Here is a 15568-nt window from a genome sequence, read left to right as displayed (position 1 = left end):
TATTGCAAGCTATTTTCCGGATAAATGGAAAATTTCTGTTGTGGACCAATGGCTAAAGTAAAAAATCCCGACACGTTAAATGATATTTGAATTATTAGTAAATTGCCTGTTTTTGAGGTATTGTATAACCAAATTTATCTCTTTATAACCGATAATAAGATCATTCCTGAAAGTGAACGCGGATTTAGAAAACAATTTATTGCTTCTGTTGCTTCGGTAGATATAGTTGATGATATTATTTCCGCAACTGATCCAAAACTTAATAAACTGCACTGGTTCTACTAGACTATTCAAAAGCTTTTGACACTGTTAATCACCAACTCCTAATAGCATTATGGATTTTCTAGACAATCACTAAATTTAATTTGCTCATACTTCTCTAATAGATATCAAAAAATTTGTTGCAACGATATTTTTTCTGAACAAATTCAACTTTTATCTGGTGTCCCACAAGGCTCTATCCTGTGAACATTGTTTTTTATTTTATACACTGCCGACAGATTAAAATCTTTAAATCATTATAAAGTTATAGCGTATGCGGATGAGAAACAGTTGTATTATCATTTTAATAAAACATAAGTGTAAACTGACAGTTTACACTTGATAACGGTTGGAGATACTTACCAACCGAACATTAAATAAATAACACAATGCAAGTTCGACAAGATGTTTTAACCAATTAGCTAGATAGGCTCCATCGATTTAACTCCATTTTTGACATTATGTCGGAACCACATAGACCGGTGGAGAAACTTACGGGACATCCTCCAATAGTTTAATGCAACTGTCATATGATTTAAGATCACATATAAATCCGCGAGTAGTAGCAATAACGCAAAAAATTGAGATAACTATATTGACAAACTCGGGGGCTATGTCGGCACACAAGAAAAATAATGGAGGAAAATGGCGAATAGATCACATCTATAGCATTTACAATAAGGAAAACCATACCATTATCTAGATAATGAGTTAAGATTGAAAAAATATTTTTTTAAATGGATATCGCTGCAAAGAAGTGCCACAAGCCCCACAAAGGGCTCACCGGCTTGAGAGCCCGAGCTGATGTCTATTGGTTGGATATAAAGACAAGAAAGCATGTGCAACGTTGCTTCAAAAATGCAGAAACATCTTAGAGCGACTGACAAGGTGATGTGATTAAGTTAGATCCCATGATGTAATGGCACTAAGGGTAATGAGTGGACAAACACGTTATCAAGAAAGAGTCGACAGGTTATCAAGAACTTGGTTTTAATTCTGAGAGAACACTATAATCTGAATCGATATCTATATCATGTTGGCGTAAGATACAGCAAACTGCAGAACATGGAAGGAGACTATATGTTACTTTGAAATCCGTTATAGCGACACTCGGTTAGGATCGAAGATCTCTCGCACTCCAGGAGAGATGTTGGCAAGTTTTAACGTTAGAGTGGGTTAATTAAGGCTGGAGAAAAGAGACATAGCGAGCATCGGCCATCATTTCTTAGTACTACTACCAGTGCTACTTGTTTTCATATTTCTTGCTAGTTGTTGCAGTAGCTTATGATAAAACTTTAAGTACCAAAGAACAATGTTCTTTATGACATGCAAAGGCCTTCCACTTTTTCTCAAAAAAAATTTATGCTACCTTAACCATTTTAAGAATGTATTTGTAAATATTACCAAAATTAATGTAAAAAAAATACGACCACTTAATCTTACAGGAAGTTAATGCCATTCAACTCTTAACTTATTTACGATCTTATTGTCCTCCGATGACCGTTCATTTTCAAATCAGATGCGACTTCCCGAAGACCTTCTTTATCACTTACCGAGATTAATAGGCCAGATTTTTCATTTTGATGGATATAAATGTCTGTTCTGCAGTGATAAGTGGCTTGCGTCGCATTATTTTTATATGCGTGTCTTGTTATGAATTGGCTCTTTTATTATCTGTTCTTGAAAATTTGGTTCATAAGTTTTATATGATCTAACACACTTTACATTAGTTTATAATAATCAAAATGTAAAATCTAACATGTTATTTCACATCAATAAAATTATCGTCTTGTAGCTACTTTCGCTTTATCTTAAACACGAATGTGATAAGTACTTTGAAATAAAATTGTTTACCTTTTCCTTGAATAAATCATTTATTATTATTGATTTTATCTGCTATTTGCGAAGAAAGGTTATGCCAATAAAGTAATATTTGTACAATTATTTGAAAGTATAAAAGTTCGAAATTTATTATATGTTTTCTCTAGAATTGAATATTTTAAACAAAGAGTTAATAGTAATGCACCATTTCATTAATGCAGTTTTCAATAAAATAATCCTTCAAACCTACATTTGTCTCTTAAATTATTATTTTTTAGTTCCTATAGATAGTACATAAATCCAACAAAATAAATATCAAAATAAGGCTTTTCCGACCAAAATCCACGCGATATCGAAATAAAATGTGTTAGACTCCACTTTAGGACGTTTGAAAATAAAACTATGGCCCTTGGCACGAACATCAAAGCGATTTTTATCCCTCCATAAGTGGATTTTTTAAAGTAAATATATGGCACTTATCTTATTTTTTGAAGATCATTAAACTTTATTTATGCTCTTCCTAGAAACGTCGCCTTCATGTAACATTTAAAGTTCAATATTAGCTCTAGGGAGTTTATCAAAGGGCCTTTTATAGTTCACTAGGCCTATATTTATTACAAGATCGTAAATTTTGTTTGTTAGTATTTAGGAATTAAATGTTATATTTTGTTTCAGAACCCGACTTCGCACCACCAAAAGGAGGCATTGACCTCTAACTCAGGCCATTTAGTAAAAGTTACTACTAAAAACGGACCTATTATATCTAGAACCTCTTTGAACACATATAGCCAGGTAAGATTAAGATATTTTAAATGATTTTTATTCTCCCTTGAAATTATTTATTTCACCATAAATAGATATGAAAACTAAGGGTTTCTTTTACAAACAGTGCTCTTTATGCTTACACGCAAGGTAAAAATTTGAATATTTTTAGATGACAAATATACCTTAGTTAGCATTATTATTACTTATATCAGAGAACATGAGTTTCCTTTAGGCAAGAAATATGTTAAGGTCTAATTTCGTCAATACATACTAAGCAGGTCAATAACATTAGGCAACCAAGCACCAAGTTCATAATGGATTAGTTTACAATGCACACTTACAGGACATGCTGACTCAGTTTACAACATTGAGTCAGCACTGCTGTTCTTGCTTGAACAACTAAGAAGTAATGATGAAGAATGTAAAGAACAACAATAGATGCCCAAGGACATCAATATAACACAAACCAACACATAGGATACCTACACTACAATTCCAATCATCCAACAAAGATGGGAATCATTAAAATTCTTTATAGGAGGGAAATAGAAATTCACCTTAATAGGGAAATAGAAAACATTATCAAAGACTTACAGCAGAACCGGTACCTAAGTAAACTAATAAAGTCAACCATTAAGAAACAGCATTAATGACAAGGAAAGAGCCGTAGTAACTGGAAGATCTTACAGCATTTTTAACGATTCCATATATTAAGAGAACAATGCACTTCGAAGACAAAAATAGTGGGTTTAGTCGAAGACCAAACATGACTACTGGACACCAAGAACAGCGTATACCAAGTCCCCTGCGACTATGGAGAGTCATATATAGGCGAGACAAAGTGACCACTGGAAGTCAGGACAAAAGAAACATCGAAAGTAAACCTGAACAGGAAAGGTTTCCAAATCAGTGAATAGCAGAACACCCTTGGTGCAACGGCCACCACAATGAACAGAAGCAAAGATCTTGTGCAAGGAGCAACATTGGAAGAAAAACAGATTCCTAAAAGCCACTTAAATCAACCAAAAAGGAAACTTCAGCCTGCCCAGTGTTGGTATTCCCATCATCTGAAGACCCCTACTATCGGGACACTGCAAGATTTCATGTAGATCTCTGTAGAAAGTTGTTGTTGTTAGTTTACACTTACAGCTACAAGATCATAAAAAACAAAACGTTGTGCTAAATTTAAAATAAAGACAATGGAAGCTGGAAAATTAGACTTTATCAATCTACTATCAGTCTACTACTTTCAGAAACAAGAAAGACATTATTTCCTTTGAGAGGAGCCTGAATTGTATTCTCTTCGGCCTGCCGAAACCAACCTGTTGGGTTGTCTTGTTACTGGCTGAGCTACACAGTTTAAGTGTTCTGATTTATTTTTTTCATTTAATATATTTTTTCTACTTAATTTACATCTTCTTCAAATTCTAAAGAGTTTCTTATTAAAATTTTACTTAAGAAAATAGTATTTTCATAGTGTAACATGTATGTGAATTACGTTTGAAGATAGAATTTGTAAATTTTGGGGTTTTCCATTCGACACTCTTTTGGAAAATTAGGCGGTAATTTAGTTGAGAGCCATAAATGAAAGGCAGATTTTTAAAGCTATCTAGTAACATTCTTTTTGGCTGCTTTACATACTTACATACTCAAATGTAAATTAAGTCTACTATATTAGACTTAATTTACAAAAGGTAGCACTCCTAGACACTGTCTATTTGTACAACATGTAGACAACCTAACGTTTGTATGTAGTAGAAACAATTTAAGCAGTTTGTAATTTTTATTATAAATATGTTTGATTTCGCTTAATAAAAATTAACATCGCAATAAAATAAAAAAAATAATTATAAAAGCTTTAAATTAAGATTATACAACTTACTATTGCTCTTTACTTATAACTAGTTTTACACCATCCTAGTTTTTTTCTATTTTCACACTTCGTCATTAGTCACAAAACTCAAAACTGCTTCAAATTTATTTAAATTTTCAAAAATTAAAAACTTTTCATTGAAAAAATTATTTTCCTTTGAATACTGGCGTTTTTCCTTAGATTGCATGTAGGAACATTAACTTAATAACTAAGTGTAATTTCAACATTACTATGATATTGAACAACTTTTAAAGGTTAATTTTTGTTTAATTTTTTCCTTCTGTATATTCACAATTTTTATTTTTCTTCCTTCTTCTTACTTATATTTTCTAAGCGTTTTTTACTTGAGCATTTTCCTCCTTAATGGTTTTTGCTTCACTGGTAATTTTTTGGTTTTGACTAAGAATTAAAAATTATTAAAATATTAGAAGCAAACGCAAATGCATGGCAAAGTTACTCTCTAGTATTTACCAAAAGGCAATAAGCTCCCTCAAAGTCCATTCAAAGCTTTAGTTCTCTAACTGAGGGCTCCAGACAAGACATTAATGCTCTAGAAAATATAGTTCTGTCAAACAAACTTACTATTGTCTGGCAATCCTATCTGCGCCTACAGGACATCGGTAAAGAGGATGTAGTGGTACATGGCTGATTTCATTCATAAAATGCCCAGCAGCGTGTGCCATTTTAGATAATCAAGATTGTTGAATACTAAACAGTAGTATCGTAACTGCAGATCCGATTGCCAAACAATTTGGTCGTAGCATATGACAGACCATGCTAGGTCAACGAGATCTAACTTGCAACCTACAAAGCATCTGGATAAAAGAAAAATGAGTAGACAGTCCTATTGAGCCCTAACTGGAATGTTGAAAGAATAATAAATAAATGGTCTGTTTACAGAATAGAAAAAGCTTCTGGAGGCTCTATTAACCTGGAAGAAACCTCTAAACATGTATACTGTGAAGCACTAGATATGGCCCGTCTAGAAATTATTCCGAAAAAAGTATAACTTTTTATTATTTGAATTATAAAATAACAACAAACAATTAATTTCATTTAATACTTACTTACAACCTTCATTTAATTCTAAATAGTTAACTAAACGTAGATGGTGGTCCAGGCCTGTACAATCACAGGAATCAAATCTTCCTTATTTCGTGGAGGTGCTCGTTCTACTTCAATATTCATTAATCCACATATCTTTCAATGGGTCTGAGATCTGCTAAAGCTGCTGGCCATAATATTGTTGTTAGATGGTGTTCTTGCATCCAAGCTTGAGTATTGGCACTCTGGAAACAAGTCTCGTCAGATATAAAAATATTGCTGAAATTATTTCCTTGAAAACGTTAAGAAAACTCCATTCTTCGTTGCTTTTGTAGAGGTGTTATTGCAAGGTCCTTTTTTGGTTTCCTGAATATGTAGCCTTGTTTTGAGACACATTTATTCTTCGTTCGGTTTCTTAATCAGCTGGCCAGTTTTCGAAACACTAGGCTCGGATTTTGTCGTCATAAATTCACTAAAGCGTTTAAATTGCATTCCCGAAACTGGTCTATGTCTTATATCTGTACCAGTTTTTATCCTCTTAATTGTCTCATTCGTCTGCACTTTTTTCGAGTTCAGTCAATTGCACTAGTTTTCTAACGTTTCAAACACCCTTTATTAACAAATATTTCACCCTTTTTCTTTTCTTTATTTGAGACATTATTCCACAAAACTCCCGCGTGTTTACAATCAACAATATTTAATAGATTCTGTTGTCATGCAATTTTATCCATAGCACACTATTGGCACAATCTACTTGATGCATTACTTTATCTTACAATGTTACAAAAAGAAAATATAATTAGAAGAAATAAAAAATCCGGATACTCTGTAGACCGACTATAGTTTTAGGTTTCAGAGGTAAAGTGATGTACCAGTTAGTAAAGTCTTTTAAAAGGACAAGGTTAATTAAAGTACTCTAAATATCCTTGGCTTTATAATAAAGTTTAATAGGTTACGGTAGCTAAGTGCATATAATACTTCCAACTCACTTAATTTAATCTAAAACCGAATAACGCTCCTACACATGTTATATGAATTTCAACAAATTTAAAGTTACGACAAAGACTACAGAGAAAATAGATTTCCTTGTGAAAATTCTCTTTTATTCGTATCTCACCTCATTATTTGACACTTACTTATTATAAACAATATTTGATTTGATTAGTGACCGTAAACCCACCTAATTGCTCATAACTAAACTCTTACTTTACACCATTTAAAAACCCGCTATAATATTGCAAAACTCAAACAATATGCAAGATAATTGCCATTTTACGGCCCGCACTTACAAAGTGAACCATAAAGTTACTGTGTCAAGATCGCTTTTACTGTACTAACCCACATTACCATATTATCTCAATGTTTTTTTTCGACTGTGGATTACTTAAACTTGAGTCAAATCGGAAGTTTATATTCATTATGCAAGCCATAAGCCATATTTATTTATTATTTTGCTATGTTGGAGGTCAAGTTCGCGGATGTGTGAGAAAATATTAGACGATGAAATTTTCTGAGAGCTGGACCAGTTTTCGGATTTCGAATAAGCAGAATTAATCGATTTCATTATTTTTAATTGGAGCTTATAATAATTAACATTTTTCAACCATCACCCTTATACCGGTTTTGATGGTACTTATGCGAATCCGCTTAAAACCCGCTTGACTTGGAACCATAAAATTTTTAACATGAAGGAGAACTCACAAAAAGACTTACGCAGTTGTTGCAACTCAGCTAATTGCTAAATACAGATGATATTTGGACGCAAGGTCTGATGAGACCTGTTACATCTTGCATCTTGAATTAGACCTGTAACGGCTAATTAAAAGGACAATGTCAATATCGCAATTCTTTCGTCAACTCACTCTTACAATTTTAGGCCGTTTTCAGACGATGCTACTTCTCGATGTAATTTTGTCGTACCAACTAGCTTACACCAATGAAAGTTATCAAATTTAAGATACTTTTATATTCTATTAGATAGGTTGTACAGCAATGGCAAAAGGGAATGGCTCCGCTATTAGCTTTGCTCGCGGTGACAGTCCTGGACAAGTTCAGAATTACTTCGCATGCGCATTTTTAAAAAGAGCGTTTGCGGTGACCAGCGATGTTTTGTTACTTGTTTAGGATCAATCTGTCTCTCAATGTCAATCTCAATGTCAATCTGTCAATCAACCTTGGACTCTCTTTAGAATATTGAGGTCTGGACTTGCGCAGTAGATTTTTAATAACATATTTGAGGTATGTCGAATATTTACTCTTTTTTTGTTTACTTTCTGATAACTGGTACATATTTTATTTTATTTCTAAATTTAAAAACAATAATAGTTGCTGTTATAAATAATAATTGCCTGTCCTACTGTTTTTATTAGTTTTATGGATAGTTTGTTGCGTAAATACCTCCAAAAAAATTAAAAATAACTGTATGAAAATTTATTATAGTATTTCCTAGCCATTTCTCTGCTTTAAATCTTTACTGTTTAAAGAAAAACAAAACTTCTTCCTAAACAAATCCATCGAAAAACATAACCTATACTAATCAAACAAATTTAGATGTTGACAGTCCGACGATCATACATGGTTGAAATCAATTTTGATCCGGGATGTGTTCCGAACTGTCACCGCGAACAAAGCTATTATAAAACCGATGGCTCATAATTAGGAGCCTTCTAGAACAACACTTGGTGCATTTTGCGTAACAAAAAGTTCTATCGAGTTAAGTCCATTTGTCAATTTGTTCAATATATTCTAGTTGTTTGTTTACTGGTTGATTGGCTTGGTAACACAATAAGTTTTGGTGTATTGTGATCTTCCTAGACCCAATCAAATTACTTTAACCTGCGTTAGTATTACAATAGCCCGTATTTATAAAACTGAAGCATTTTCTTCGAAGTAAAAGGTACACGCAAAAGGTAGAAGTAAAAGGTTTTGCTCTAATTCGTATTCATAATCTCTACCTCTTCCTTGCAAGCAAATGCTTCGGGAAAATAAAGTAAAAGGTACAGAGATTAGCAATTTCGACAAGACATGACTTGCAGCGTGCAGTCAACGCGTATGTGGTCTGTAACTGATGGGGTTGATCTTATTTGTTTCATAATCAAAAGCAGTTCGCACGTCAAATTGATGTAAAAAAGATCCATCTAACTTATTTGTGCAGCTGTTTTAAAGTGAATAAAATATTTAAAATGTCTGACACCGATAGTGAACAGGAAGTTACCGAAGATGCCCCTAACGAGATGATGTTTATCGCTGAAAAAATCCAAGCATTTCCGGAGATTCTCGAGAAATCTCAAGTTCCAGCGATGAAAAAAAAGAAAACTGCTGCATTAACTGATATCGTTAAGGAATACGTTACTTTATTTGGCAAGGAGATGGATATTAAAGCTTTTATGAAAAAAGTGAACAATACGAAAACGCGATTGAAAAATAAAACTGACAAAAATAAAACAGGGAACAAGCCCATTCGTCTTTTGTCCTGGGAGACAGTTATGTTAAATGCTAGGATGCGGACATAAATCCTGTACTAAGTCGGGTACCAGGTAAGAAATAGATTCAGGTCTTTATTATTACCTTGTAGGTACTTATCATGCATGTATATTTTTATTAGGGGCTCTTGCAATTGGCGTGGCAAGTCAACCTTCTTTACCTACTTCAAAGGATGACATTATGGTGGAAAACGATGCTCATCAGATGATTATGCCTCAAGTAGTAGCTAACAAAAAGCGATCCTACACATCGGTTGAAGAGGTTGCTGCAAAAAAAATTCCTCCGAAGCCTACCTTTGCTTCGGGCAAACAAGAGTCTGACGAGACGAGGCAGTTAACGACAACCCAGCTTCAACGATTAGTTTTAGTTGAACAACTGAAAGTTGCTCTTCTCCAACAACAATATTTCTCTGCCAAGCTAAAAAATTTAAACGAGGCATCAAACGAAAACGCCCCGCAAGACAACAAAGACATACTTGTTGGAGATAATATTTACCAAAACTTGTAAAAATAGACGTATATATAATATGTATCATTTATAATAAAAAAAATAATTAAACGTTTTTTTCCAGTTCAAACGTGTAAGTTTATTTTTAGTTTAAGTGAATACATCTTTGTACGTTTGAAGTAAACGACATATACATAGCATTACATGAAAGTTTTAATCCTAATTATACAGCTATATTGTTATTGGTAATAAGACGAGCTAATTCAACTCGTCGCCTTTGTCCTTGTGCGCGAATAGCAACTACATTTTCATTCTCTATAAATGGCAAGTCCTGTTCTTCTTCTTCGTCATTTTCTTGAAAATCTTCATCTCTTAATTGCTTAGCTATATTGTGCAACACAGCACACGCAATTATAACTTTTGGAATACTGGTCAGTTTAAATCTGCATCCATACTTCAGGATAGGAAATCGCCGCTTTACTTGCCCAAATGTATGCTCAATCACAACTCGCTCTGATGTAAGCAGCCTGTTAAAGACTCTCTGATATTCCTCGTGGGGGTCGATGTAAGGAGTCATAAGACATGACATTATACCATACCCACTGTCTCCTAGAAGAATAGTGTTTTTTGCCTTTTTTATGATTTCACATACTGCCAAATTTTTTCATATACGAGCATCATGGACTGATCCAGGCCAACTTGCATCTATACTAGTTATAACAGAATTCTGGTCGCATGTAACCTGTACATTAATACTGGCAAAACCTTTTCGATTTACATATTCGTCTCCAAATCGGGCTGGTTTTCCATCAAGACGAATATGAGTGCAGTCGATAACTCCAATAGCTGTAGGAAAACGGAACCTGGTCAACCATTTCTCTTTGGCCTGCATAATTTGATTTTCTGTATTTGGGAACCTGATAAATTTGCCGGCTTGTTGTACAATTCGCTCTAGCTTGTCATGAAATATTCTGGACACTGTGGGTTGCGAACATCCCAATTCTTCAGCTATTCCGCTCTGAAATCCAAGGTTCGCATAATACCGCAGAAATATTTTTATTTTCTGCACAGGTGACTGGGCTGCACTACGAGATTCGAAATCCATGCCAAGAAAGTAATTTGCCAACCACACCACATTTTCCTCCACAAATCTAAACAACGTCTTGAAATCTGACTCACGAGGTGTACGTCTTGGTTTGTAGTATTTTTTTGTACGTAAATGCACCACATTAGCCATAACTTACACAATACTGCGACTAATCAACCAAAGATCACTTAAACAAGCCCTTACAAATAGATTTTATTAAATGAAATGCACAAATTTTAAGATGCAGGCTCTAAGATGCGGAGACAACTAATGATAAAATGAGAAAAGTTGCTGTAACCTAGATTCCTTTTTTTAGAAGCAAATCCTTTAGTTTTTAAGCAAATGCTTCTTTTTTTAAATAAGAAAAAGTTAACACCTTTTACTTTGCAGAAGCGAGAGCTTTTCCTTCACTTTTTTCTTATGCATATACTTTGAAGGAATTGCTTTATTTTTTGAAAGCAAAAAGTAAAACTTTTTTTTATAAATATGGACTATTATCTCGTGTATGTTTTCGCATATATTTTTTCTGGCAATAATGTATCATGAAAAGTTACTTACAACAACTAGTTTACGGTACACATCCTTATATTTGTCAATTTACTGTTGTAATTTCTCTAGGCGATATTATTTTTGTTTGCTGTGAGGTTAGTTTTTGTTGGTCGCGGAAACTCGTTGGATTAAAAATTTCTAATGGGAAATATCCTCATAAAGAGGCTTTAAGCTATGAACTATTTCAGTTTCTATTTCAATTCGCTCTATCTTGCCTTTTTTTAGGTTTCGTAAGTAAACAAAATAGTACTAATTTTCATGTGCTGCGAGATATGTCAGACATTTTTTTGTTATTATGAGAATTAGTGTATTGGTTGTCGATCTCAGCTAATCGCTAAGTGCAATAGATTATTTGGATACAACTAATTAGTATTTTGTAAATAAACAGAATATAACAGATAGAAAGTATAATATTAGAGACCTGCACACAAATTTTTTATAGCATACTATTAGCCTGCAATTCTACTTTTTTATTAATTTAGCCTGCAATCGGATGATGCAATTTCTAGTACCACTTCTATCGCGCCACGGCGATACTTTGGTGTTAATACGATAAAAATCTAATAACCTGAATTAAACATACATTGGCTGTCCAAGCAAAAAATTGCACTTATTTTCTCGAATTATGGTTTCCCTACTCGTAATAGAAAAAGAAGACGTAATAAGTAGTGGAAAGTCTTTATTTTGCAAACTTTTAATTGGCAATGTCGTATTTAAGGATCGTTAAAAACATATTATTTTGGAAAAAACTAATCCGTGCTTTTATGCTTTAGAAAATTCACTCGGTTTCAAGCCATTAAAAAATCGCAATGCCGGAGCAACATGTTGGCGCAATATGTAGAGTTACGTAGATCAAATAGTATTTATCACTAATACACTATTCGATTTTAGAGGGTTTATTTTAATATACAACTTATACATAACAACAACTTAATATACAACTTATACATAACATACTTATACATGTCTATTAAAGGTATCGAAAAAGATGGTAGAGAGCACAACTAAGATTCTATTTTAACACAAAGGACATCTATGAATGACAATAATGACAGAAGATTAAAAATACGTTTACATATTATTACTAGCTACAGAACTATGACAGATCTAAGAAATGTATACATCAACACGATATTATCACGAAAAAATAATGCATCTATAAAAATTGGCTTTAGAACAAACCATTTCAGATTCTGTTTCAGTTCGAGCTGCTGAGATCATGATTATTTTGTTTGTTGTAAAATCAGTTTTTTAAGACGTAAATTAAATTCATTTTTTTAAGTTTTTTAATTTTGCCACTAGTTTTTGTTTTGTTGGGTGGTTTGAATACCTACGTACCCGACACAAAATCGCTGCGACTTGTTGACGCGGTAATGTTGCATCTTCAAAAAGCAATTTTGCGATACGAACTATTTGTTGTTAAAAAAGTTTTCACGTGATATTTTGGTATTTTGTTTTTCCAATACCTTAGCAAATAAGTAGTACTCGTTTTGAGATTTTTCTTAATTTAAATAGTGAGGAATGTTAGACGCAACAATACCGCAGCATCCAAGAAGTTATTGTGGTATATAAAGCGGCTTTCAGACCTATTTTATAGCAAGTACAAAATACGTTGAATATTTATAAAATATCACATTTAAACCGCCATAAAACTGGAAATATGTTTTATGGTCCATAAAAAGGTCGTTGTAAACGCTTAATAGTCTTAGCAAGAACCTTGCGCTTTTATGCCTTTGAAAAATTCAGCTTAGTTATATTTTTTTTAAATTATAAATGAACATTGCATCTCATTTTCATTAATCGCCAACATTTTAAAAGTAGTATAGTCTTAGTATCATTAGCGACGCTTTTCCATATATTTTCCAGCCCTTGCTTAGCCAAGACCCGCTTATATCATCAGATCATCACTATGGATCATCGCACTCGAGCACCTCCTCCTCATCCCGTCACCAACATTTAACCTCCAGTTATCGCAATGGGATATCCAGAAGTGCATTTTTCAGTTCCGACGTAAGTATATATTAAATCGCTTTTTTATTTTTGCTGCGATGCAATTTTCCGTTACTAAATGTGACCTTTTCGTGACTGAACGATTACTGCATTAGATTTCTCTTTAAAAACTTATTTTTGGACAAATGTTATTTTGATTATAGTTTTAACTTTGTACTGAATTACCGATAGTAGACTTGGTAGTATTTTTATTATTTTTATAAGAACTATAAGAAAAATTAGTTATTACCCTTAGGTGACTTAATAGGTTGGTAAGACTTAGGACCTGTTATTAATATTTAAATATTTTTTCAGCTTCCACATCTAGAAACCTCCAAAACCACCACGAGATTGAACCTCAACGGATCCGCACTTTCTACTCCAGTCACGCCCATGGTGGACTCTCTGCCTACTATTAACAATAACACCCATAAAAACCATCATGAGGTTACCAACAATAATAAGGAGGAAGTTTCATTTCCTCTTACACCCACCGGTAAGTTTAATTTTTAAAATCAGTTTAGAAATGTAGATAGTAGTACTGTTTCAGCCTTGTCCCATTATATAAGCTATATTTACGTTATACATTATGTAATCACCACATGGCTTAACAATGTCTTCACCAAATACCAGTTCCAGAGGCTATTAACTCATCAAACTAATTCGGACTACTGCTTTGGTTAAAAGGGTGGTAATTTTAATATCTTATTTTAAAACTCTAGTTCATATCTATCGATATAGTCACATCTATTTTTAAAAGATATTTCCAACGATAACCCATGAAATCCATCAGACCAGTAAAGGTCTGGTTGACTCATTCAAATGACGGTTGGTTCGTACCAACTTACAGGGCGGAGGTGATTCTGTAATCTTCCAAATGAACAGAGCAGAAGAAATCAATAGTTAAGCAGAAACATTTAGGATAGAGAAGATGATTGCCAAAATAAATGCATGATAGGTACCACTGAAAATAATCAAAGTAGATAGCTTAATGCAAATCAGCTCAATCAAAAAAACATTTTCCAAGTAAATTTCAATGAGACACATCTCCATTCTCACCAGAACAGGAGTAGTTTAATGTTTAAGTGAATTTGAACTTTTAATAAGCATACTCAATGCTAATAGTTTTTTCTCTTGAACTTTTTTTATTTATTAGTAAGACTCTTGTTCAAGCAAGTTGTAAAGTTTAGAGATAAAGAGTAAGGAGAAACTAATATACTTCCATGATAGTTCTTCAAAAACCTATTTTTTCTCTGCTATTACATTTAGTTCAAATGACTCTTAAATTTTTCTTCCCCTTTACACAGGGATTCGGAACCTTCACTAGTTTTTTCCTTGTTCCAAATATTTGTGCCATTATTTACAATTAAAACACCCTCATTTTCAAATTAGTGATTAGTTCTATTATTGATCATTTTCCACCATTTAAATCTATTGCAATTAGATTTATTTAAATATTAATTAGCGATTTACTAATTATCTTTAATATCAAATTTGCTCTTCTTTTTATTCGTCTTTAAATTTTGTGTATTCTATGTTGTAATTAAGGTCAGATAAATATTTTTCCAGCCCGAGATCTTCATAACTTGGCAGTCTGAAAATATTTTTGTTCTCGGGATTGAAACCGATCGACCGACCCTATTTTCTTTTTGAAATAACGACATTTTAACGGTTTTCGTGTAAAACGCAAATTGAACTCCATTAATTTGTTTTCCATTTTACGAAAAAATTCGCTAGCTCACTAATAAATAGTTTGACACAAATTTACCTTAGTTAAGATACTAACTTGATTTGAAATCTATATACTTTGGTTAAGATATTGTTAGTGTCACAGGTGGAACAAGAACGATGAAATGAATGGGTTTGATAAAATATAATCAGCAATTAAGTTTAACAGTAAAGTAAGAACTTAATATAATACATAAACTTCGAGAGAGATCGTGGATAACGTTCAAAGTGGATAAATCCTTAAGTATCCATTTGTAGCCTCTTCTTCATCTTGGTCTTGTAATTTTCTTTGCAATCTATTTTACATTATCTTGTCATTTGTTTAGCTTTGGCCTGGCAATCAGTACATTTAAGACTAGAGTTTGGCTCCACTGCCTAAATCATGTATTGTTTTTTTCATTTTCTTCTCAAATTTTAAGTTATATATGAATTTTTTTGGACACAATATGTCGCTGTCCCTTTTGTATCCAACCTCAAGTTCGTTTAGAAATTTATTATATTGGCACGCTTAGAGATTATAT

General features: G+C 33.0%; 1 protein-coding gene across 6 annotated transcripts in view; it reads left to right on the top strand.

Annotated features, from left to right (window-relative positions):
- LOC126743495 (dual specificity tyrosine-phosphorylation-regulated kinase 2) overlaps positions 1 to 15568 on the top strand; it is a 178482-nt gene that overhangs the window by 116784 nt on the left and 46130 nt on the right. For 3 of the 6 annotated variants that reach the window (XM_050450622.1, XM_050450620.1, XM_050450619.1), the window contains 2 exons: positions 2758 to 2874; positions 13635 to 13815. In XM_050450622.1, the coding sequence (XP_050306579.1) occupies positions 13713 to 13815 (103 nt within the window). In that variant the 5' untranslated portion in view covers positions 2758 to 2874; positions 13635 to 13712. Of the gene's footprint in view, positions 1 to 2757; positions 2875 to 7902; positions 8003 to 13196; positions 13341 to 13634; positions 13816 to 15568 lie in introns of those variants that run through there. The other 3 variants (XM_050450617.1, XM_050450616.1, XM_050450621.1) reach the window with 2 other exon arrangements.

This window comes from Anthonomus grandis, chromosome 13 (assembly GCF_022605725.1).
Source record: "Anthonomus grandis grandis chromosome 13, icAntGran1.3, whole genome shotgun sequence".
Taxonomy (NCBI): domain Eukaryota; kingdom Metazoa; phylum Arthropoda; class Insecta; order Coleoptera; family Curculionidae; genus Anthonomus; species Anthonomus grandis.
This window is presented reverse-complemented; position numbering and strand designations above follow the sequence as displayed.